The sequence below is a fragment of the Culex quinquefasciatus genome, chromosome 3 (genome assembly GCF_015732765.1).
Source record: "Culex quinquefasciatus strain JHB chromosome 3, VPISU_Cqui_1.0_pri_paternal, whole genome shotgun sequence".
In the NCBI taxonomy this organism is placed as follows: Eukaryota; Metazoa; Arthropoda; class Insecta; order Diptera; family Culicidae; genus Culex; species Culex quinquefasciatus.
The window spans coordinates 26347597-26374934 of NC_051863.1; the positions used below are offsets into that span (position 1 = coordinate 26347597).

The following is a 27338-nucleotide window of genomic DNA, read 5'->3' on the forward strand; positions in this document are numbered from 1 at the left end:
CTTCTAATAAAACCAAACCAAAAAAAAAAACACCAACAACGAGAAAAGTTTCCGTTGCTTCCCCTCCCGGGTGCCAACTTGAACCCAACCATCCCAGAAACGGTTGTTCCGGACCGGTTAACATGGAAAAACGTGACAAAACACCCATTTTTCGTCACTCGCCCAAACTCGACTTTCAAAAGCAAGGCCATGAGGCTGCAAGGCTGCTCAAAAGGACAGAGTACAAACGGTTTTCATGTGAGTGGAAAATATTTTCCCAACCCTTTTTGCTCCTCGCAAACCCCAATGAAGCGAGCGGGAGAGGGTTTTTCCTCATCTACCGAGGGCGATATAATACGTATAGGACCGTGTTCCGGTTTTCAGGTTCTGGGAAAATATAAACATTCAAAATTCTCTCGGCAGAAGGAGCTGCTGCACACTGAAGGAGAGTTATACCGGTCGTTTGTGGGATGAAGGTAATATGTTGGAAGCACTTAAGTGGGAGAGATATTTTTTGTTTTTCAATATAATTTAAATTTTTTGCAATCATTTGAATTTGCTGAATAGTTTATCTTTTATAATACTTTTCAGCATAGTTTTAGTTTTTTGTTGACCAAACTCACAGACGCCAAATTAAACAAACTTTTCATTGAAAAATCCTATTCAAAAGTGTTTTTTTTTTTGGAATTCCGTCGTGAAACTACTTTACTTTCCCTATCATTCTCAACGACAAAACAGCCTACTTTTCTCTTCCAAAAATAACAGAATCGAATAGAAACCTTTTTCAAAACAAATGCTGAAAAGTTCTACTTTTCAGCACTGAAAAGAATGCTAAAATGTTGTACTTTTCAGCACTTGTTTGGAAAAGTAATAATTTTCAACGTATTTTTATTTAATCGATTTATTGATTAAATATAAAAACATTTGCCTTATAATTCTGTTCAAATGGTGTTATTCGAAATTGCAAAAAAAAAAATGTTGTATGGAACTCGTTGCAAAACTCGGCGTATTCATCCAATTCGGTGGATCTTTTTTTTTGTCCCACTAATTTTTGGGGAACATTTTGAAGGGGCCTAAATTAAAATTTACATTGGCTTTATTTTGATTCAGAAAAAAAATTAATGATGTAAAATGAATATTGAAACTGAAAAACGATTTCGAAATGCTTTTAATCCCATTTATTTTTTTGTTCATTAGATTTCGAAGTATATAAGCATTCAAGAAAAAATCGTCAAAAAACTGTTTTATTATAATTATTAGTTTTATTAAAGACACTTTACCATTGCAATGGCATTCGTGTCGTATAACTGTTTTATAATATGGGTTATTCCATCTCAACTGAGTACACTTTTGGAATCGACCTTCACCGATTTAGACCAAACTTGGAGGGAACGTTCATCTATCGATAGTTAACAGAAATACCAAGTTTGCTGCTGATCTGACCATCCCTCTATTTTTGGCATCGGCCTCTTTTTTGACGATTTTCTAAAAAACTTTTTTTCTTTTAATCATAACTTAACAAATACTTGAGAAAAAGACTAAAAAATAACCCTTAATTTAAACGTTTTCAGCATTAAAATTCAGTTTTGAACAATTCCTAATATTTTTATTTTTTTCATTTTGTCATCATCGTGTTCTCCGGACAACTTAACATAATAATCAATGTAGACCTCAAACTAAAATGAACAATTGGCGAGATACAGCGATTTTACTGTAAAAAAGTATGGTTTTGCGCAGCACTTGGAAGTACATGATGTACTTTTCAACAAAAATGGTTGAATCCCGCATAGTTCGGTTTTTATATGTGAGAAACTTATTTCGATTTTAATTCATAAGACAGAGTGTAGCGCCAAATCAAACTTTTTTCAGTAAAATCGCTGTATCTCGCCAATAGTTCATTTAAGTTTGAGGTCTACATTGCAATCAATGCATTGATTATTATGTTAAATTGTCTGGGGAACACGATGGTGATAAAATAATACAAATAAAAACATAAAGAATTGGTCAAAACTGATTTTTAATACTTAAAACGTTAAAATATAATATTAGTGGGCAATTAAGGGTTAACTTTTATTTTTATCGAGTTTTTTGGACAATTTTCTATAAAATGCAACCTAGAAAGTCTTTTGCTCAAATAGTTGCAAAGTTATGATTAAAAGCAAAAAAAAAAGTTTTTTAGAAAATCGTCAAAAATAAGGGCGGTGCCAAAAATAGAGGAATGGTCTAATCAGAACCAAACTTGGGATTTCTGTTAACTACCGATAGATGAACGTTCCCTCCAAGTTTGGTCCAAATCGGTGAAGGTTGAGTCCAAAAGTGTACTCAGTTGACCTGGAATGACCCATACTGTTGACTTATGAATGTACCCAAACATGGTAAGTATGATTTTCAACGCAGAAAAATGCATTATAAATTGTATTCAGTTTATTACATTTCTATTTATTTTCATTTGAAAACTTATGGTTTTTTGGAAAAAAAATGATGAGCCCTTCGTATTATGAAGTGTTTTGTAGACTTGGATTTTTTTAACTGGAGTTTTTTCTTACGTTGGAATTTGGTTTGAATTACTTGTCTTTTTTCAAATAATAAGATTAAAAAATACAAGAAAATATGATATATAAATTATACGCTAAATATTCAAAAAACAGATAAAAAGAAAATCCCCAGGATCAAGCGAATTTAATGAAAAATGTATTTCTGTATTTTTTTATTTGGATTTATTTTTCCTAAGAGCAAAGAAAACATCATATGTTCATTCTTGCTGTTCATATAGAAGAGCAATTGAAATATTAGAAAATTTATATCTTGAGAGAAGAAGGCAAAGTTGTAGGTTACGCTTGAATTTCTCAGAAAAAATAGTTAAATTCTTGAATTAAATTAAATTTATTAGATTGCGTTGAATGACCTTTTTGATAGTTTTCAATTTTGGATATAATCAAATGAAAAATATGCATCCCTTGAACTTTGAAAAAAGTTTGTCCAAGTTCATAAGCCAGTGTTGCATTTTTTCAAAATATCATGATTTTTGAAAACCCTTGAAAAAATACTTATTTTTTCATTGTAAAATCAAACATGTCATCGAAAATTACTTTTTAGAAATTTCGACATCTTGAACAGTTTTCAACTTATAACAAAACATCTTTGCCATCTTTGATCATGTTTTCTTCAAGATAGTCAGATAATTTCCTATAAATAACAGTGGACTCTCGGTTGTCAGTCTTATTGATATATTGATTGCTCCAGCTGTCAATAAAATTGTAAGTCCCTTCAAATAGATTGCTTTGATTTTTCGTTCTATAATTTGATAACTCCCGCTCTCGACGGCCCCAATATCAATATCGACAACGAGAGAGTCCACTGTAGCTTCAAATACATTGAAGACTGCAACAATGCCATGGTTGCTGAGCTACAGCCTATGAAAAACAGTCAACGGGGTAAAATAAGATTGAAGAAAACTCAGCAACTGTTGCTCCGATTCCAAGGACTAAAAACATCTTGAAAACATTTGACGTTTTACGATCTTTTGAATAGATATATTTTCAAAAAGTTCAATAAATTTTGTCACTTGAAAAGACTTAAAAACACCAATTTACGACACATGTAATGTAATGGCCTATTTGAAAATATTGTCTTTTTATATATTTATTTTTAATAATTTTTGATTTTCATACTAAAGTTTTTGAAATTTGTGATTTTTTCAAATAGTTTGGCAACTGAACCTCTAACAAATTGTGTCAAAACATAAAAGATGGAATATCCGAAAACATGGATTTTCAGATAAGGTTATTTTGCGTAATTATTTTTTTAATATGCAAAAAATCGATTTAAACAACTGGTAATTTTTTTTTCTGAGAAAACATAAGCAAAACAACTTACAACTAGTGCGTCTATTCCGGGATTTCCTGGGAAAGAATTCCCGGGAATTTTCCAAAACCAAATTTTTTTGAATACCTGAGAATTTTAAAAAATTTCCCTAAATTGAAAACGATATTTATTTTCGAAATTCAGATTGAATATTTTTTGTAGAATGCCTTATTTTTTTTCTAAGATTGAGTAATAATATTTTGTATATGAATGTTTCTAAATTTGAAATACATTTTCACATTTTACAGCTGTTGATGCATTTTTTTCTGCTCAATGTTTTGATGTTTTTGATAGATTTCGATTAAAAAAGGAACAAACTAGTATTCCAAATTCATTGCTGAAAAATCAACTGCCCCATTCAGACTATAGTCCGGATATGACCCAGTGGGCGGTGGAGGTAACTAATAAATTGATAACACATTTTTATTGTTAATACAGTATATTCTAAAATTATTTTTAAGATATGGACATAAAATGTATAGTTTTAAGAACATCCCAGAATTTTAAAAATATTTTCCCATTTCCCGGAAAATTCATAACACGGAAAATTTGGGCGCCTTGACAAACTGTTCTAAAGGTAAATATTATTTAATGATAAAATTCTCTTTTTGTATTGTCCATCTCTTTTTGTATTGGAGACTTATTTGGATGCAAAATGTCTTTTTTGGAAATAGAAAAATAACTAAACAAAATCACAGTCCAAAGTCTTAGATAATTTCTCAAAAACATCTTTTTGGATATTTAAGTGCTATTCCAAGGATTGCATGACAAAAAATATCTGCAAAGGAACATGCAAACCGTACAACCGAAAATTGCCTTGGGGAATGCCGTGTGTTGTCGTTTTTGTCATCGGAGCGTTTGATGTAACAGGAAAAAAACATAAAAGTTCAAAGATATCAAATTAAATAGCTAAAATTTTTTTTTTTTATCTCATAAAAAATTATAATTCTTAGTTTAATTTGCCTTTGTATAAAATGTTGAATTTCATATCTTTACTGGCCACAAGTTCTACAGTTTTGAATTGGAGCACAAAGCGTTCTTTCCACCCCAATCTCAAACGACTATAGAGCTAGAAAGCCAACCCACAATGGCTGGTGCAATGTTCCCCCCTCTATGCAGTAATCGGTTGCTCACCATGAAATTATCACCGAACGAAAGCCAAAGGAGCTACAGCTGCAGGAAAAACGTAGCAACAAAAAAAACTCACAAAGCTGTAACACAATCCATTTTTCCCACCGGAGGAGGAAAAACAACGCTTTGTTCAAGTCGATTCTTTTTCGTATTTTTTTTTTTTTTTTGCTGCATTTTTGTCGGTAACACTCTGCAGAACGACCGTGTGGGAACCGTTTGCCATTTAGGAATGTGACCCTGGGTAGCTAGAAAGGGTTTGGCCAGTTGGCTTCTAGTGTTTAACCTTGGTCGCGTGGGGTGTGGTGGGAGGGACGATGGAATTACATACCGAACGCGTACGGTAACAATATTCAACATGAATCATGAGCGAGAACCATAACTGGTGCTTTCCACTTTGCGAGTGGGTGTTTTGATTGGTCCTCGGTTGATACTGGGAAAGTAGTTAATGCTTGTGGGAAGTGGGAAATTTCAAGCGAAAGCATTAATCAAATTGTTTCCAGTTGTTGTTTTGAATTTTAGATTCAAAGAAGGCATTTTGAAAGTGTTCAACTAAGGTGTTACAATGTAACAGATTTTAGACAATTTGGTCCAGTTTGACAGTTAGCCTTGCGTTTGACAAAATTTCAAGCTTAATCGTCTGTTACTTACTTTACTCATGAAATATCGTCATGAAACATTCAGAAGTGATTGGGAATCGTATTTTTAGTGGATATAAAAAAAAAATTAAATGTTACATACATTTAATTTTTTTTATATCCACTAAAAATACGATTCCCAATCACTTCTGAATGTTTCATGACGATATTTCATGAGTAAAGTAAGTAACAGACGATTAAGCTTGAAATTTTGTCAAACGCAAGGCTAACTGTCAAACTGGACCAAATTGTCTAAAATCTGTGCTGAAGACTGTGAAGACATAACTCTTGTGCATGACAATTTGATATTTGTTTTTAGTTATGCAATTACGAATATTTAAAAAGGTTTTCGTCGCCAAAAAATTTTGTTTTCAAAAAACTTCCATATTTCAATGGAAATTTATGTGCAGTCATCTGAAATCAATTTATAATGCATTTCCCTACGTTTAGAATCATTTTAAGCATGTTTGGGTTTGTTAAAAAACATTCAAAGTGTTGTAAATTATTCACGGTGTGTTTCCTAGAACAAACTTAACATAAAAAATTCGGCAAGATTTGGCACCATGAAAGAAGGGCTCTTCCCCTACATTTTGTTGAGTCCGGCGAAATATTTCATCGGGGGGCCTAAAGCATTTTTTATTTTTTAGATTTTTTTCGATTTATTGGATTTTTCTTCAGAAAAGTCGATGGAAATCGATGGGTTCATGTTCATATCCATCATATTTCTTACGAATGTGCCTCTAGCTACTCTAAATTTCATATTTGACCTCACATAAAAAGTTTTCAACCCAAATTTATCAGATTTCTAGCTATCTTTGAAATAACCCAAACATCCAAGCTGGAAACCTCAAAACGACCGAAAAAAAAATCTTTTCTTTGTACGATTTGTCATGAAAATACAGCAAGAGATTGCCCGGAAACAAATTTGAGCTTAACACATTGCTAAACTTAGATTATTGCATTTAAAAGCTATTTATTACTATTTATAATGCTATTTATAATGCTCCCAACATTATTTTTTCAATTCTCTGCCATACAACACTAAAATATTTTAAAACATTTTCGAATCAATCACAGTGTAGAGAACAGTTTTCTGAAAAAAATCCACAAAAAAGTATCAATTTTGGTTCAATATAAGCAGAGATCCAATTTCGTAAATTAAAAAGTGACTCTCTCCAAAATTTGTGAATTTAATTTCCATTCAAACGATGAACACCGCCTTCTGAGTTTTTTATGATTCTGGAAAAAAAATCAATAAATTTCATCAAAATTTATCTAAGTTTTATGATTCAGCAAAATGTTTTCATCCTTAGAAATATCATAGTAGGCAGTGTTCATCGTTTGAATAGGAATCGAATAAACTCGAGTTGCAAAAAGCTTTCATTTTGTTAAAATTGTTAAATGCAAAAAGCTTTCATTTTGTTAAAATTATTGTGTTCGTCCAATCTTACATTTTTTGAAAATGATCGATTGCAAAACAAATTAACTAAAATGCATTTCAAAATACTTTTTAATTGAAATGTTGAAACTATGGCTTGTTATTACAATATATTACATATATACAAAATAAAATAAAAATATTTTTATCGGATGCCTCGGAAAATTTCACATAACATATCCAAAAATTGGCGATGTCGAACCATAAAATTGAGTTCTTCGACGCGCCACGCGCAAAGGCAAGAAAAATAACGAAATCGACAAAAAATCAACTTTTCACTACAACTACGAAAACTTCAAATTTTCAGACATGACCTTTACATGTTAAGGGGTTACATACATGTAGAAAATCACAAAATTTCATTTTACAATTTTTTTTTTGAATCCACTAAAAGATGATTTTCAATCACTCCTAAAAGTTTCATGAAGACATTACATGATTAAACTGAGTTAGAGACGATTTTCAGCCCAACATTTTGCCGTGCGCAATGCGGGCTGTCAAACTTTCTGCGTTTTTCTCGAAACACCGAGTTAATTTACGGGTGCCACGATATCTTGAGATGGGATGGACCAAATTGGCTAAAATTTGGGATAAAGACTCTCAAGACATATACCGTGTGCATAACGAAGCCCGATTTTGAAATTTTGCTTTTTTAAAAAAAATACAAAAATCAAAAACTGACGATTTTTTATATGAAAAACAGAAAAAATATTTTTATCTTTTTTTAAAATAAGTTTTTTGAAAATCGGCCTTCGTCATGCACACAGGACCGGTTTAACGAGTCTTCACCAAAATTTTGAGCCGATTTGGTCAAGGCAGTGTTAAGATATCGTGGCACCCATTTTTTGAAACGGCTTACTTCAAATAGCTATATCTCGGCAATGATACAACCAAATGTCTTCAAATATGTTTTGATAATAGATGAAAATGTGTATTTTAATGCCCTGATAACAGTTTTAAAATAAAATTAAGTGTGTGCTCACACCAACCCCTGACTTTTTTTTATCGATTTACATGTATGTAACCCCTTAAGGTACCAAAATTTTTGTAATTAAAATACGCAACTTTTGGTACCCTAACATGTATAGGTCATTTTTCTGCTTTTGCGCGTGGCGCGTCAAAAAAGTCAGTTTTTTTCCAAAAAACCATATCTTGGAAACGTACGGTTCGACATCGCCAACTTTTTTATATGTCATGTGAAATTTTCTAAGGAATCCGATAAAAATATTTTCAAACATAGGCTCTTTGGTCCAGACACGGTCAAAACGCCATTTTAAGTTTTCATACGACTTTTTCAATAGTTAAGCTAGATTTTTGAAACTTTTTACTATTTTTTCCAAATAGCCAAACTCATCACCTTTCTTTTGCGCCTAAAAATGTTAAAATCGGATGAAATGACGCGGAGATATATTTTTTTGAAAAATTTCGTTTTTGCGAAAAATTGCGAAAATTGCAATTTTTCGAACCACCCTAGCACGATGTGGGTCACCTTAACGGCCAAACAAAAAAATATGGGTCCAATTATTTTGGCCAAGGAACCCCCAGAAAATTTTTTAACCCCAATCGGAGAACTTTTTTTCGGTTTAGGCTCTTTTCAAATGGAATTGCTGTATATATATATTTCATAATATATTAATTCAAGAGTTTTATTTTTTATTTAAAGGACCTTTTTATTTATTAGATTAGGCCAATGCAAATAATTTTCAAAGTTTTTGTTCCTCGGCTCTGGCCGGGGTCGAGGGGGTGGGGTGAAATAACTAGCCATAGTTTCAACATTTGCATGGAAAAAGTGTTCTGAAATGCATTTAACACTAGTATAGTAATAGTTGTTTTGCAATTATAAGCTTTCGAAAAAAAAATTAAGATTTGACGAAAACAAAAAAAAATTGCAAAAAAAACCTTTTGCAACAGTAAAAATCTACATTTTTTAAAATACCATAGATTTTTAAAACAAACAAAACATGCTTAAAATGATTCTAAACGCAGAGGATTGCATTTTAAATTGATTTCAGCTGATTGCACTTGAATTCCCATTGAAATTTTGAAGTTTCTTGAACAATTTTTTTTGCCCCTTGATTTTTCTGGCCAACATTGAAGAGGGAGGGGGTGGGGGAGACACAAACTTTAAATAAAATTTGGACCAGCCTTTGAGTCTGGCTTATAAACAGTAACACTAGTTTACAAAATTGTTAATGTTTAGTAATAAAATATAATTAAATAAATTTTACAAAATTGTAATTATAAAAAAAAATAATTACAAAACAAAATTTTAAAGGAAAATGATTTTGATTTTGAAAAAAATTCACGCTTAGATTTTTTCACGGATCAGTTCGGTAAACTGCAAATTACCGAATTCAGTAAAAACAGTTCATTATTGTGCACCGTACAACCGAAATTCGGTAAAATTTTGTTCATTTGGACAGATGGTTTACCGATCTAATCTTTACCGATTTTTCAACTACCGAAATCGATAAAAAATCTAAGTGCGTAGTGTTGTAAATGAATGATAGAAAAGACTATCATTTGATGATTCCTGCTCTAAAATATCAGAAGACGTAGCGACCGTCAGCTTGTGAGTGTTATTTTTCTATTTCGTGTTTGCTTATCACTTCTTTATTTAAGGTCACGCTCACTCACCGAAGATTCTTTTATTTTCTCAGAAAACCACTATGAAAAAAGGCGAGGGGGACATTGGAAAAGACCACTGATTAATTACTGCGTTAGAAACTTTTTTTTTTGTGGTTACGCTCTGTTGAAACCGACAATTATTTTTGATAAAAATTTCCAGACCAAAAAAAGGGTTGTGAGATTTGGGAGATGAGATTTCAGGAATGAGAATTGTAGTTGTTGTAAACTGAAAGGATGATATTTTAATTTTTTTTAAGAAACTTTTCAAGAAGTGGAACACATATAACCAAATTGAGACCATTTTTGCAAAGAAATATTCTATATTTGTTAAACCATTTCAGAAACCGAAATAAAACCACCCATTCGCAGCCATTAAGCACACATAATTTACGCACCATTACCTCCCGGCAAGTAGCGAGCCATCAAGTGCCATAACTCTTCCGTCACCCAAGTTCAAGATTTGCGCGCGCGTGCATAAATCTTTGCAAGAAACTCGCAAAACCAGAAGAAGGCAGAAAAAACTCGGCCACAAAATTTATAAAGCTGCTACCACCACTATCTTGGACAAGGAGCAACTTTGGGAAATTATGATTATTTTTTGCGGACCCCGGCGAGACCATAACTTTGATGCTGCCACGTGTGAGCAAGTTGGAGCAACGAGGGGAAAACTTTCTTCTGAACTGAGAATAAAAAATTGTGCGGTTTCCCACGTGTGTGTAAGTTTTTGTTGGAAACTTTGCGAGTCTCATGTGACACGTGTGAAGTCTTTCCGGAGAAAGTGTGCTGTGGTACGTGTGATGGCTATAATTTTGAATTCGTGAACTTTCAGAAGCTTCTCACAACAACACAAAGCAAAAGGGCTGGTTGCGGGGCCCCGTCTGGGGGATGATAAACATGCTTAACTTATGCAGGAGCAGCACACGCCGAGGGATCAGCTGTGTCTTGTCTTTGAAAGTATTTTACATCACTTGAAATTTTTAGCTCGTAGAATTAATAATTCGAATAACAAACATGGGGTGATTACGAAATAATTCCAATGATTAGTAAAAATAAAGATCTTTTCAATTATAATTCATTTCTCTTATTTACTGTGTAAAAATCACAGTAACTTTCACCCAATTCTATTAATAGTTTGACACTTTCATCACTTGACCCTTTTCCAAGTCCGTATCCTTTCAGATATCTTTCTGGGCTAGTGACATAAAAAGGCCGTCCAGGCTCATCTGTCCCAAGTAGAGCTCTCAATGAGTAAAGAAAATGCAGAACGAGCAAGCCCCATGAATATTCATAACTCGACACTTGTTTCCAGAAAAAAAAAAACAATATTCCTTTCTGGGAGTAGTTTTCTGAAGAAAAAAAAATAACTCTTTATTGGGCTGGTACATAAAGACAAGTGGACAAGGGTAATGAAATTGTTTTCGATAAAGTTGCCGGCAGCTGTAATTGGAAAAGTTGTAAGATTTGCATGATTTGTACTGACGAGTGTCATGTTTTAATTATGTTTTTCAGTCTTTCAATTCTTTGTAGAGCAGTAAAAACTTGAGGCAGAAAAAACCTCCGGAAATTCAAACATCTTCTTGAAGCGAACAACTCACCAAAAAACGTACCGACCCAGATGAATGGAAAGCCCATTTTCCCTGGCAGCCACTATTGAAATTCATGGAACTTTCTTCTACAATCATTCCAGCACCCAAAAAACAGCAAAATTTTCCCGCACCGGCATTTCAAGCCACGAAGGATCTCTTCACAAGTTGCAGCAGCACATCCGGACCTTTTTGTGCCCTCTGCCCAAATCAGGTTAAGGACTTGTGGGAAAAGTTACACCTTTAACTTGCAGTTTTGAATTCAGCCCAAAAAAAGGGGGAACTTCTAGCGTAAAGATGCGCACTAACGATGGTGAACTTTTTCACCGAGAAAGGATTTGTTTTTGTGGGTCATGTGGTTGGGGTCTATTTCTCAAGGGGGTTTTCTCTTTTTATTATCGTGTCAGTGTCAGTGCCAATGTCACGATAGCAAAGATATGAATATTTTTCCTGCGAATTTAAATTTTGCTTCAATTTGTTTTTTTTTATCAATATGCAATAAAGTATTGTAAGTTAAAATTAAGTTGGAAAAATAGAACTTTTTTCTCTTCATTTAAACGGAAACATTCGCATGATGACCCTATTGCGGTCTCTATTGCAGGATTCCTACTCGTTTTTTTCGGAACGAAGCTTCATAAATTTTCAAAATTAGCCTAGAAAACTGAATTTAACAATAAATCAGAAAATATTTTTTATTTCTGTTCCAATAACAAAAAATAGTGTGGGTCTCGTGGCGCAGGGGTAGCGGCTTCGGCTGCCGATCCCGATGATGCTATGAGACGCGGGTTCGATTCCCGCCTTATCCACTGAGCTTCTATCGGATGGTGAAGTAAAACGTCGGTCCCGGTTTCTCCTGTCTCGTCAGAGGCGCTGGAGCAGAAATCCCACGTTAGAGGAAGGCCATGCCCCGGGGAGCGTAGTGCCAATAGTTTCGTTTTATAACAATAAATAATGTAACCTAGAAAAAAAATCTATCTGTTCTTAATTCAAATTATCCAAAGAATCCAATGAATATTTCTTAAAATCTTATTTATGTTTGCCTTCCTTACTAAGGAAAGGCTTTGAAAGCACTCGAAAATTTCTTAGATACAGGGCTGCGGAGTCAGGTCACGTTTCAAACGACTCCGACTCCGGCTTTCTGAGATTGGCCGACTCGGACTCCGGCCCAAACTCCGGCTTACCAACTCTAGCCGACTCCAACTCCGACTCCGACTCCAGCTTTCAACAAATTGTTGGCTCCGACTCCGACTCCGACTCCAAATGTTTTAAAATGTTTCAAAAGTTTGTCAACTATTATTTTGAAAATATTGATAAATTGGAACATTTAAATACTCTCTGAGTGTCATGTTTTTCTGAAGGAAAATAATTTCGAATCGCAACACGAAAAAAAAATTTTCTAGGTTACAAGTTTGAAACATTTGTGAAATTTTCCGATCTTTTCGAAAACAATATTTTCAAAAATTTCAAATCAAGACTAACATTTCAAAAGGGCCAAACATTCAATATTACGCCCTTGTAAAATGTTAGTCTTGAATTGAAAATTTTGAAAATATTGTTTTCGAAAAGATCGGAAAATTTTACAAATGTTTCATATATTAACATTGAAAATCGGACCATTAGTTGCTGAGATATCGACATTGAAAAATGGTGGGCTGTTTGGGTTAGACATCAATTTTCCTGTTTTTAAACCTTAGCATTGCAATATCTCAGCAACTAAAGATCGTATCAACAAAGTCCGAAGAAGCAAAATATAGAGAATTTTCTAAGCTTTTCAAAAATATTTTTTCCAAAAGTGTGCAAACATGTGCACTAATTTAAAAAAATGAAAAACTGCGACTATTTTCAAAAAAGTCACCTAAATATGGATTTATCTTGAAAACGGTGCACTTTATCAAAATTTTACTAAAGTACTTTTCGATTGCAAATTTGAATTTACATCGAAAAATGAAGTTGAAAAATTTTTGCGACCAATTTTCGATTTTTTGAAAAAATCAGTATTGATTAAAAAATTCATAACTCGTTCAAAGATTTTTTGCACAACCTGAAAATTTCTGAAATGTTGGCATTTTATGTCCTCTAAAACATATCAAAAAATAAAAAAAATTAAAAATAGTGTTTTTTTTGCAAATCAAGTTTTAGTGATAAAAAGTTAAATAAAAAAATCACCAATTTTTTTACCGTGTATCATTTTTTTCCAGTGTAGTCCATATCCATACCTACAACTTTGCCGAAGACACCAAATCGATCAAAAAATTCCTTCAAAAGATACAGATTTTTGAATTTTCACATATCATTTTTGTATGGACAGCTGCCAAATTTGTATGGAAAATTATATGGACAAACTTATGATGCAAAATTGCTTCTTTGGGCATACCGAAGCCACCAAAAAAGTTTCAGTCGGATTAAAAAATACAAAAAAAATCGAATGACCGAAATCCTAGAGAACTGCTCAGCTAAAAATTTTAATATAAAATTGCTATTTTTTGTAATGAATTATTAAAAAAAGCCTAGCCTTGATGATGGATTCAACACATAAATTCAATTTGCCCACTTTTAGGCTGTCATTTATAAGAAACACAGTGACTAACAAAGTCACCTTGTTTCTTTAAATAAGAATTTTAAACGAAACTATTTTTTAAAGCTCCATAGATTTTTTCCAGACGTACATGGACATCACGCCATGGCTGAAAGAGATTATTTTTGCAAATCAATGTATCCTAAAAAAGTCTTCGTGGAAAGGGGTCTTTTTCAAATATCCTTGACCTCGAAAATATTTTACCTAGGTATTATGATTTAATTTTATTTATTGATTTCTTTTAATTTCAAATTATTCCACATATTTAAAAAGAGGCGAGTGATACATCTTGAATCTTCACCGATAAGGAAGCTTTATGAATGATCAAGCTCCTTCATCAAAATATATGAAAAAACTTAAAATTTAATAAAAAGCTTAATCACATTATTTTCCAGGTCATATTTCAAAAGGGAGCAACTCTCTGTATGGGTATCAAAAGATTGGAAATTTTATGCGCTTTCCGATGCCACATAGGTTGACTTGTGAATTGTGTATGCCAGCGGATTTTCCGACGACGTACTTCCGGGTTGGTACGAAATTCCAACGAAAAATCTATTCTAGCGATACAAAGACCCCCAAAACGGTGTTATACCCACTCCAGAATGTTTAAATAGCAATTTTATGGTAATATATTGACATTTAGTTGAATTAAAAGTTTGCATCTTTTGAATTCAGTTTGAATAAGTTCTATATAGAATTTTCAGAGTTATATAAACTTTTGTACTAAGTAGTTAGTAAACTTTATATTCAATCCAAATTATTTTTTTAATCAGTCAAGGACACCTATTTGGAGTTGGGAGACTGGATTTATGGTGATTTGTCAACATATAACATTATTTATGTTAATTTTTCGAATGGTGTGCAAACTTTTTTTGCACCTTTTTTTATTTTTGTAGTAGTATTTGTTATATAACTTTTTATAGAAAACATCTTTTCATGAGCTTTTTGTAGCAAAATTTTCGGCATGAGTTTCTGAACAAAACGTAGTAGTGGAAATATACCCATTTTAATCACACTAAGCCGTTCGACCAATTCGCATCACTTTTGCCGTTTTCCGCTAGAAAATCAACATTTTCAGATGTATCATCAATGAAGAGTTGCTTGCTCATTTTTATTTGAACTATTTATTACTTTGGAACAGTCAAAAACACTTTATGAAAGCTGTAATTCATGATCAAAGTTCTGATAGGCCGATAATAGAAATAGGCTGAGAAAGGGTATAGTTCCCCTACTAGGTTTCTGTCAAACTTTAAATTGTTACATGTTTCTCCACAAAATGTGCATAGTGCCCAAGGGGTGTAAATACTTTTTTTACATACTGTAAATTATTATTCTTGAAATATTTTTTTAATTGCTGAAATTGTATTTTTTATTATCAATAGAAGCTTGGAATACACAAACAAGATTTTGTCAATACTAATGCCTACGTAGAATATTTGCCTACGTAATCCACTGTTATTGAAAAAGACCTATTCTTAAAATGAATGTTAAATTAAATAAGTATCGTAAAACAAGTGCTGAAAAGGATCGAAGCAAACTGTGCGCGTGTTCGGACGTTCAAAATTTTTCTCGTTGTCATTTTGTGAAAAAAATCTAGAATTTAAAAAAAAAGTGTGGTGTAGTGGAATTTGAAGGCAAATTACGGGATGGTGCCATTGAAAATACGGTTTCCGCGATTCGTCGGGGCGATTGCTACCACAGAAGGTGCCGGTAATTGCGAGCTCTCATCAATACCAGCGAGCTGAAAGCCAGAAGGTGCCGGGAACTGCGAGCTCTCATCAATACAAGCGAGCTGTTGGATTTGGACCAAGGACCAAGACCAAGAAATCGTCTAAAGAAATTCACCAAGGCTTGCAGCAGCACATCAATATCCCAGCAGTATCCGCTCAGGCGAGATCTGTTTCTATGCTGGAAGCTGGAAGACTCGTAGCAAATCGGTCGGGATGGACCAACCCGTGAAGTTTTTCTAATTTGGTGAGATCTTTCCTATATAAATATCAAATACTCTTTCACTCATACTAACATTCATTCAGATCAATAAAGACAAACCACGCAAATTTAACTACAGTCGACTCTCTGGCTGTCGATCTTCTCGATATCAATATTGCTTCATCTATCGATGAATTTTTCAGTCCCTTCAATCTGCATACTTCAATTATCTTCATTCCTCGATATTTTCCCTTGCTTGAAGGATCTCTTCCTCGACGGTCCCTTGGATTCTGTTTACTTTAAAAATCTCTTCCGGTTGTCAATAATTTCACTTTCTCATGGCTTGCATAAATATTTTTTTTGGCGAAACGAAGCTTTGGAGGGTGTTTGACATTAGCTTGTTTTTGTTTGATGGACGTTGCCATGATTCTCCCCATCAAGAAAAACATATTTTCAATCGAGTCTTCATTTTGCATCGTTCTGTAAACTGATGATTCTCTTCCTCGACGGTCCCTTGGATATTGACAACCAGAGAGTCGACTGTATATACGCGGTAGGGTGTTCCCTTGGTCGTTCGCTGGGAGTTGTGGATTGCCTGCTTCTCTAATGAAGGTTAGACTAGGGGGCATGCTTATTAATTTCTCGTCGCTCCATACCCTCAATGACTTGATGGGAGCAAGGGCGTCTATGCAAAGTGTCCCTACACCCGCTACCAATTTCCGGCGCTTGGGGAGGGAAGATGGAAACCATTTTGTGCTATGCGCCGGTATTTGTAGCATTAAAATTCGTGCAAAAAAACTTATGCACGTGGGTGTACAGATTATGGAGTAAAAGATGATCGAATTGTACACCTAGCGCTCACATGTGTTTCGGGACCAAGTTGTCTGCGGGTATGGGGATCATACATACATACATACATATAGTAAAACAACTGCTGAAAACAAAACCATTCCGTAAGCACAGAAAAAAAACATTGAATTTTGTATGGTTAATAATTTGGTTGGTTGAATATAACCTGGGGGTGAATAGAGCGGCTCAATGGCGGTATTGTTTTGAACTGTCAAAGCTGAACCATTTTACTGTTCGCCAGAAGCAGCAAGTATTGTAATCGATCGTTAAGGATTTTCTTGTAAAATGCAAATGTGGTTTGTTGATTTCCTATTTCTTTTAATATTTTCTTTTTATTTTTTAACTAGCTAACCTTTTGTGATTATTCTCGGAATAACCAGAACCATTAGCAGTAAATTCGTCCTCGTTCCATTCTTCTCCAATGATCTCACTTCCTTTTTTTTTTTCGTCGTCTTCATCAGTTAATTCCACCCGAATGGTGGGCACGGCTCCCTTTTTCTACTACAAAAGGTTAATTTTTCAGCCGGTGTACTTTTTTTCAACATGTGCTCTGTACTTTCGGGATCTCTTGCTTGCATTTTGTTCTAAATTGACTTTGCAAAACTTCACCCACTTCTGACTCAGTTATTTGTCTCCCGAAAACTTGACAAAAATGCGCACAGCAGATTTGAAACAAATTATTCAAGACTAAGTTTGAGCATGAGCATGAGCATGAGCATGGTTGACTGCCAATGAGCTGCTACTCCGTTATTGACAGATCAGCTGAAGTTAAACAATGAATCAAAAATGATCAGTGGGAGCCAACCATCCCTTCACTGTTTAACCTCTGAAGATCACTACTTTATTAGTCAATACCGGCGCCCTCCCAAGAAGCCTGCAGTTCAACAAAAGGGAGGGATGTTAGTCCGATAGTTGAAGTTGCAGACTCATCAAGCACACAGTTTTTCGCTATATACTTGTTGATACCGCTTGAGACCGTTGAATCCACAGCATCTCCTTCAAGCATCACGTGATTATTATTTTTTTGGGTTAGTAGGATAAGGGATTGGCTTTTCGATGCCTCCCGAGCTACGATGCTATGGGGAGGACTTTCATAACAGACCCGTCGGCGAGCCTTCCGAGCAACGATGCTATGGGAAGGTCTTTTTGGTTAACACACAAAGTCACTCACACACAATTATTTCACTCCACTATTAATTAATCCAAAATGTCAGTGCGTCTTTCGATCATTATATAGAAATGGCTTTTTCACCATTAAAAATAAAACCTTATTCAAAACATTATACACAATTTACCCGACGCCGTGCCTTCCGATCAACGATGATATAGGAAGGGCTTTGAAAATCACGAAACAATTAATTAAGATCTCAAAAAAAAAATCACAAAAAAACACCAATTACTCAACGAAAATTACGCTCAAGACACAAATAATTCAGTAAGTCATGCTATTATTCGATCACCACAATCACTCACCCCTAACGAACAGCGGCACAAAAGCACACAAAAAAAAACCTGCATAATCACGATTTCGCGTCCCCACTACCAGCGCACCAATGATGGTATTATTCGATTAGCACAATCACTCATCCCATACGAACAGCGACACAAAAGCACACCAAAAAATTAACCTGAATAATCACGACTTCGCGTCCCCACTTCCAGCGCACCAATGATGCTATTATTCGATTAGCACAATCACTCATCCGATACGAACAGCGACACAAAAGCACACCAAAAATTAACCTGAATAATCACGACTTCGCGTCCCCACTTCCAGCGCACCAATGATGCTATTATTTGATTAGCACAATCACTCATCCGATACAAACAGCGACACAAAAGCACACCAAAAATTAACCTGAATAATCACGACTTCGCGTCCCCACTTCCAGCGCACCAATGATGCTATTATTTGATTAGCACAATCACTCATCCGATACAAACAGCGACACAAAAGCACACCAAAAATTAACCTGAATAATCACGACTTCGCGTCCCCACTTCCAGCGCACCAATGATGCTATTATTTGATTAGCACAATCACTCATCCGATACAAACAGCGACACAAAAGCACACCAAAATTAACCTGAATAATCACGACTTCGCGTCCCCACTTCCAGCGCACCAATGATGCTATTATTTGATTAGCACAATCACTCATCCGATACAAACAGCGACACAAAAGCACACCAAAAATTAACCTGAATAATCACGACTTCGCGTCCCCACTTCCAGCGCACCAATGATGCTATTATTCGATTAGCACAATCACTCATCCGATACGAACAGCGACACAAAAGCACACCAAAAATTAACCTGAATAATCACGACTTCGCGTCCCCACTTCCAGCGCACCAATGATGCTATTATTTGATTAGCACAATCACTCATCCGATACAAACAGCGACACAAAAGCACACCAAAAATTAACCTGAATAATCACGACTTCGCGTCCCCACTTCCAGCGCACCCCAAATTATTCAAGACTAAGTTTAAGGAAAAAGTCACGCTAGTGCTTGAACCACCTTCTACATTTTTGATGTAAACAAAGTGGGATCATTCGAAAATCACGTTACGCATTCTCTCTTTTCATCCCCCAGAATATAACCTAATTTTTGAGTAACCTGAAAAAATTCATGAATAATGAAAATTCCTTTGAAATTTGATGCAAAATTAGTCACCATTCTCATCATTTTTTTGTGAGTGCTATAATGAATTTTCATTTGAAAAAATGATTTTTTTTTAAATCCACATAAAAATGTAAGCTAATGCTACTTTCGATCCTGAAGCCTCTTGTTCCAGTGATTTGTAATCTTTTTTCGTTTGCATTGTGCTAAATTATGCATGGCTGTCCAATAAAAACATATTTCAAGTCCCAACATGGTGTATTGTAAAACACACAAAAAGCTTAACCCTATACGGCTGCATTTTACAACCAACAATGGCATTACTCTCCCCCTCTCTCTCTCTCTTCCACCATGCCGTTGCATCAACAAAAACAACAATCATCCAATTTGTCATTCATTATCTCGTTTTTTCCCCCTGCTTTCCTTTTTCAGATCAACAACAGCAAAAACCGACAGAATCAACAAAAGCAACAACAAGAGCAACAACAACTACAACAATAACCGGTACATATCATGGAAACGCTGTACACCGGACATATCCACGGCTTTCCGCCGTCCGCGAACGTTACGTACGGCTCGCTGAGTGGCACGTGGGGCTCCCAGGGGGGCCTGATAGCGCTGGGCGTCGTCCTCGGCAGCTCCGTCAGCCTGGTCGGGCTGGCGTTTGCCTTCATCACGTACAGGTGGGTCCTTTGTCCCCTTGCGTTGCCTCTAAAACTGTTCATTTATTCACTGCTAAACAACCGAAACGGACGCGGGACGGACAAATTTTGACCTTATTTTTTTCATAAATAGTGAAATGTTTGCATTGGAAAGGGAAAGTCGGTTTGAAATTCTAATTAAGATTAAGACTTCAAGCTTTTTCATTAAAATTTTTACCATCTCTTTTGGTTTTAAAACTCATTTTAATTTTATAACTTTTACACAAGGTTTTCCCCAAAGAAGATTAGAGTTTTACTCATTATTTCAATAATCTCGGTTGAAAAAGCAACAGAACAAACAAACATTACCTCAATTTACGAATTCAAAACTTTGATGAAGGTTAACAAGACTAAATGAAAATTTTGGGAAATCTAAAGAGATACTTTTGGTAAAAATAAGTAACTGAGCAAATTTTGAGCCAAATCGGTTAAGATATAAGGGTAATTCTCTACCAACTCACACGAAATCGGGAAAAGTTGCCCCGACCCCTCTTCGATTTGCGTGAAACTTTGTCCTAAGGGGTAACTTTTGTCCCTGATCACGAATCCGAGGTCCGTTTTTTGATATCTTGTGACCGAGGGGTGGTACGACCCCTTCCATTTTTGAACATGCGAGAAAAGAGGTGTTTTTCAATAATTTGCAGTCTGAAACGGTGATGAGATAGAAATTTGGTGTCAAAGGGACTTTTATGTAAAATTAGACGCCCGATTTGATGGCGTACTCAGAATTCCGATAAAACGTATTTTTCATCGAAAAAAACACTAAAAAAGTTGTAAAAAATCTCCCATTTTCCGTTACTTGACTTTAAAATTTTTTGGAACTTGTCATTTTATGGGAAATTTAATGTTTTTTTTCGAATCTACATTGACCCAGAAGGGTCATTTTTCATTTAGAACAAAAATTTTCATTTTTAATTATTTTTTGTTTTTTTTTCTAACTTTGCAGGGTTATTTTTTAGAGTGTAACAATGTTCTACAAAGTTGTACAACAGACAATTACAAAAATTTTAATATATTGACATTAGGGGTTTGCTTATAAACATCACGAGTTATCGCGATTTAACGAAAAAAAAGTTTTCAAAAAGTTACTGACTATGGGGGTGACTATGAACGGCCATGATCAACGACGCACTCAATTTTGCTTATGAATCGCACAAATTTAGACTAATATATTTGTGAATGGTATTATTTAAGTCTCAAATAAGCTGTTAACGGCAAAAGAATCGATATTTTATATAAAAATTTGGTAGAATTTAAGGAAATCATAACCATAAATTTCTGCTTTGCCTTCCCGGTGCTTCGGACGCGTGTGAAATATTTCAGTGAAATGTTTCACATGTTTGGAAAACTTATAATTTTATTTAATATATATATATTTTTTTTGGCATTACACGGAGAAAAAAGAGTTCCCAAAATCGTGAACAAGCGTTCATGAAAATGAGAACCTCGAACAAAGTGTTCAAATCCCATGGTACGATTTTGAAAAACGTACCATGAAATTTGAACACTTTGTTCGAGGTTCTCATTTTCATGAACGCTTGTTCACGATTTTGGGAACTCTTTTTTCTCCGTGTATCTACTGCGTTCAAACAAACTTTAAATGAAAGTTGATGTTAGAATTCAACATATAAAACAGATTTGACATTCAAAATAACGAACTTATATCCAAATAATTGATAAAACAAGAAGAGGTGTCCGGGTTTTGAAGCGTCCGGGAATTCAAATCATGACGTTATGACGCTAAACGCGTGTTCTGATTGAATACGACTGGCCGCCATCTTGGAAGAAAAAAATATAAAGCAGCATGAATTTCGGACATAGTTAACATTGCGATAGAAGATTAAAATTGATTTGAATTTTTTAACAAAAGAATTGCAATCAATAATTTTTTGCATAAAAAACTAAATTTACAAAAGAATTATTTTTGATGAAGTGAGCTGATTTTTTGTCTCTATTTCCACCCCATGAATAAAAAAAATCAACCGCAGCTGAATTTGGTCACCAATTGCGAAAAATAAACTTTCAAATCACCTAAATTACCTCCAATATCTAATATCTGGAGCAACACGAGGGGGGGCATTTTGACAGCCGCAACTATTTCGGTAATTACAAGACAACAGGTAACTTTTCCACAAAACACGAAACAATAGCTGGCCTTCCTAGCTATCTTCTCACGTTGCGGGTTTTGTTAAATACACAGAAAAAAAAAATGATGGTAATATTCATCAGGAAATGGTGACAGATTTTGTGGCAAAATAAATGATAAATTTTACCCCAGAAAATGATGAATTTTCATCAGTTTTTGATGAATATTCATCAGGTTCACATTTTTACACATTTTTTATGTAATATTACACAAATAAAGAGGTAATATTCAACCTACCAAATTTTCAACATTCCAAAATTAAACTTTTTTTTCTGTGTAGCTACCTGTTGACCCGGAATTTGCGGAATAGTTCCAGTTGTCAAAATGCTTATGCCCTCTTTGCACCTTATTACCTCTTTTTTTGAGTAATATTACATAAACAATGTGTAAAAATGTAAACCTGATGAATATTCATCAAAAACTGATGAAAATTCATCATTTTCTGGAGTAAAATTAATCATTTTTTTGCCACAAAATCTGTCACCATTTCCAGATGAATTTTACCATCATTTTTTTTCTGTGTACGCTCCATACTTTTTTTTAATTTTTATAGATTTGTTTTTACGAGGGAGTCTAAAAATCATAATTTTTAATAAATGAACGCTTCCTTACGATTGCAAAATAATATTCCAAAGTATTTTTTTAAAGGACCTATCAGCTATTGTCTTTTACAAGTTTATAGGACCTTATCAAAAAAACTCTGGATATCTTATCCTTGGAGGAAAGAATTTGCATGTTTCTGTGATTTTTTTTTTTAATTTCAGTATAAAGCAGGAGTGCTCAAAGTTTTTGAAGGCCGGGCCTAATTTGAAGCTAAAATGAGCTTGCGGGCCAAATTTTCAAAATAGGTTATTTAAAAAAAATACAGTCATGCCTCGGTTTTGCACGCCTCGGTTTTGCACTGCCCCGGTTTTGCACCGTTCAGCTGACTCGGTTAAGCACGGCCCAGTGCTTAACTGAAGCACAGAGCTTATGGGTTTTTGGATATATGGGAGACATTGGCTTAAATCGTATGAAAAATCATGCAAACATCAAAAAATTATAGTGTTTTGGAATCGGGATGATGTCAGTTATCCATTAAAATTATTATTTCATGATTTTTTTACAAAAATACGTAATTTTCCTGTATTTATACTCAAAATTTTCACAAAACTACGTATTTTTAAAAAAAAAATTATTTGATTATTTTATACCCATATTTAAAAATCTGAAATTTTGAAAAGTTTTACAAAAATACGTAGTTTTGTAAAAATTTTGAGCATTTTCAAAAAAAAATGTTATTACATTCGAAATGTATGAGTAATCCCGATCGTTTGATACCCACATTGTAAAAACGAAAATTTTGAGTATTTTGTTCGAAAATACGTAGTTTAGTGAAAAATTAGAGTATTTAAAAAAATATTGTTATTAAATTCGAAATGTATGAAAAAATCCCGATCGTTTGATACCCATATTGTAAAAATTTAAATTTGGAGTTTTTTTTTCAAAAAGACGTAGTTTTGTGAAAATTTTGAGTATTTTCGGAAAAATGTTGTTATTACATCCAAAATGTATGAAAAAAACCTGATCATTTGATACCCATATTGCAATAACAATTTATTTTTGATTTCTTTAGAGAAAAAAAATGCATTTTCGAAAAACAGGAAAAATACGCATTTTTGTGAAAATTTTCATGAAATAATAATATTAATGGATATCTGACATCAAAAAATTATGACATCATAATTTTTTGATGTTTGCATGGTTTTTCGTACGATTAAAGCCAATAGCCAAAATCCCATAAGCTCTGTGCCTCGGTTATGCACGCCTCGGTTTTGCATCCCCCATTTGCGGTGCTAAACCGAGGCATGACTGTACTTTATTTTAATTTGAAATTTTATGTCAGTTGAAGATTTTTGGAATTGCTGTTACTTTTACATAACACTAGGGTAATTCTCTACCAACTCACACGAAATCGGGAAAAGTTGCCCCTTCTCCCATTTTCCGTTACTCGACTGTAAAAAAATTTGGAACATATCATTTTATGGTAAATTTAATGTACTTTTCGAATCTTCATTGTCACAGAAGGGTCACTTTTTCATTAAGAACAAAAATTTTCATTTTAAAATTTCGTGTTTTTTCTAACTTTGCAGGGTTATTTTTTAGAGTATAACAATGTTCTACAAAGTTGTAGAGCAGACAATTAAAAAAAAATGATATAAAGACATAAGGTGTTTGCTTATAAACATCACGAGTTATCGCGATTTTACGAAAAAAAAGTTTTGAAAACGTTACTTTTTTCGTTTCTCTTTGTTTCGTCGTACGTGTCTGTCGTGGGTGACCATGAACGGCCATGATCGATGACGACCAGCTTTTTAAAAACTTTTTTTCGTAAAATCACGATAACTCGTGATGTTTAGTAGCAAACCCCTTATGTCTACATATCAAAATTTTTGTAATTGTCTGCTCTACAACTTTGTAGAACATTGTTACACTCTAAAAAATAACCCTGCAAAGTTAGAAAAAACACGAAATTTTAAAATGAAAAATTTTGTTCTAAATGAAAAAATGACCCTTCTTGGTCAATGCAGATTCGAAAAAAACATTAAATTTCCCATAAAATGACATGTTCTAAAAATTTTTACAGTCAAGTAACGAAAAATGGGAGAATTTTTAAAACTTTTTTAGTGTTTTTTTCGTTGAAAAATACGTTTTTTCTGAATTCTGAGTACGCCATCAAATCGGGCGTCTAATTTTACATAAAGTCCCTTTGACACATAATTTCTATCTCATCACCGTTTCAGGCTGCAAATTATTGAAAATCACCTCTGTTTTCGCATGTTCAAAAATGGAAGGGGTCGTACCGCCCCTCCGTCACGAGAGATCAAAAAATGGACCTCGGATTCGTGATCAGGGACAAAAGTTACCCCTTAGGCCAAAGTTTCACGCAAATTGAAGAGGGGTCGGGGCAACTGCTGTGTGAGTTGGCGGAGAATTACCCACTAATTAAAAATATTTTCGAAAATAAAAATTGTAGAAAACACAAAATGACAGTTTTTTATAAGTGTTACTTTGATTGTATTAGGTGAATGAAAAAAAATCCTTGTAATTTTCAAACAAAATGTTTCATCTATTGTCTTAATTCTTCGCATGTATTTTTCAATTGGAACACAAAATTTATTGTTTTTAATCGAAATTTTCGTCAAATTACTTGTTTTAAACTATCTTTAGCTTGGAGGGATAATTTGGAGACGATCTGACCCACAGTGTTACCATTCAGATGCACACAATATCACTTGATTAGATGGACCAAATAGGCTGAACTTAGGGGTGAAGGCTCAGAAAATGGATGTCAGACTTTGAAACTATGTTTAATAAAAGTTCAAAACAATCTGAAACTGGCAACTTTTAACATGAAAGAGTTTTCGGTTGTTTTTCGATATTTTCAAAATTTACATTCTGCTTTCATGAAAGTGTTTTCACCACAATTTTGAGCCGATTTTATAAAAGCAGAAAAGCAATTATTTAGACAAGACATGTCCTGATAAAGAGTGATCCAAATGGTAGATCTTTTGATACTGAAACTGCTGTTATCCAGTCGAACTGTTGTTTTGCTCAACTTCAACTGTACCAACTCATGGTTGCGAGCTCCAACTCAGCTTCAAATATCGTTCCTCCAAAAAACCGCAAAAGCTCACAAATTTCAACAATTCAGCACCCAAAAGTCCCTAACTTCCAACCACAATCGACTCCACGGCGGTAGCATCTGGCAAACCCCCTTCCTCGCCGACAGCTGTGAAGATTGATAAGGAGAAGCACCAACTGTAGAGCTCTCTCCCTTTCTGGTCGGAATCATAACTGCATTCTGCGAACTTGTGCTGTAAAGCCACCCACGTAGAGAGTGGATGAACACAAGTCGAAATGTGATGAACACTTCCTGCAACCTTGATGATGGGATTTGTGGGTGCAAGTACGTGACTGGTTGACTGGGTGGTTATCGTTTGCTTTCAGTGGACCGATTTTGAAAACATGTTCTTGGAAACTGATATCACTGTGCAGTGCATCGGTTCGCTGGTCATGGGCGGGAGTCACGTACCATCCAACTATCAGTTTCAATCAGGTAATGATGAAAACATGACGTTGATTGAGTTTTAAGAGGAATCGCTATCCGCAAACAAACAGAGTTGATGAAGTTCCATGGAGATGTTTGCCTAAAATAGTTTGCATGAATTAGTTCAGAGGTTCTACTAATGACCCGCTGGCTTTAATTAGTTTCCTGGAAAACAAAACTGTCTTCTTGGCACTAGTGATTAAAATGTATTTGAATATTTGTTCCGCAGCCGGGGTAACACCTCACCTCATAACGTAACATCTTGGCACAGTTCTTCCAAAGAAAGATACTAATATGCGGAAAGAGCAGCCAGGGCAAATTCAACAGAATGTTGGTTGGTGTTGCTTTCTTGCTTTCTTGTTTTTTGTTTTTTGTTTTTTGTTTTTTGTTTTTTGTTTTTTGTTTTTTGTTTTTTGTTTTTTGTTTTTTGTTTTTTGTTTTTTGTTTTTTGTTTTTTGTTTTTTGTTTTTTGTTTTTTGTTTTTTGTTTTTTGTTTTTTGTTTTTTGTTTTTTGTTTTTTGTTTTTTGTTTTTTGTTTTTTGTTTTTTGTTTTTTGTTTTTTGTTTTTGTTTTTGTTTTTGTTTTTTGTTTTTTGTTTTTTGTTTTTTGTTTTTGTTTTTGTTTTTGTTTTTTGTTTTTGTTTTTTGTTTTTTGTTTTTTGTTTTTGTTTTTTGTTTTTGTTTTTTGTTTTTTGTTTTTTGTTTTTTGTTTTTTGTTTTTTGTTTTTTGTTTTTTGTTTTTGTTTTTTGTTTTTGTTTTTTGTTTTTTGTTTTTGTTTTTTGTTTTTGTTTTTGTTTTTTGTTTTTTGTTTTTTGTTTTTGTTTTTGTTTTTGTTTTTTGTTTTTGTTTTTGTTTTTTGTTTTTTGTTTTTTGTTTTTTGTTTTTTGTTTTTTGTTTTTTGTTTTTTGTTTTTTGTTTTTTGTTTTTTGTTTTTTGTTTTTTGTTTTTTGTTTTTTGTTTTTTGTTTTTGTTTTTGTTTTTTGTTTTTTGTTTTTTGTTTTTTGTTTTTTGTTTTTTGTTTTTTGTTTTTTGTTTTTTGTTTTTTGTTTTTTGTTTTTTGTTTTTTGTTTTTTGTTTTTTGTTTTTTGTTTTTTGTTTTTTTGTTTTTTGCTTTTTTGTTATTTTTTTTGGTTTTTTTTTTTTAATTTTAAACAAATCTGTT

The 27338-nt window shown here is 33.8% G+C and overlaps 1 protein-coding gene across 6 annotated transcripts in view; it reads left to right on the plus strand.

The window, feature by feature from the left end:
• Positions 1-27338, plus strand: part of LOC6050393 (latrophilin-like protein LAT-2) — a 161192-nt gene that overhangs the window by 73453 nt on the left and 60401 nt on the right. For all 6 annotated transcript variants that reach the window (XM_038264008.1, XM_038264007.1, XM_038264009.1 and 3 more), the window contains one exon: positions 19672-19922. In XM_038264008.1, the coding sequence (XP_038119936.1) occupies positions 19753-19922 (170 nt within the window). In that variant the 5' untranslated portion in view covers positions 19672-19752. The remainder of the gene's footprint in view (positions 1-19671; positions 19923-27338) is intronic.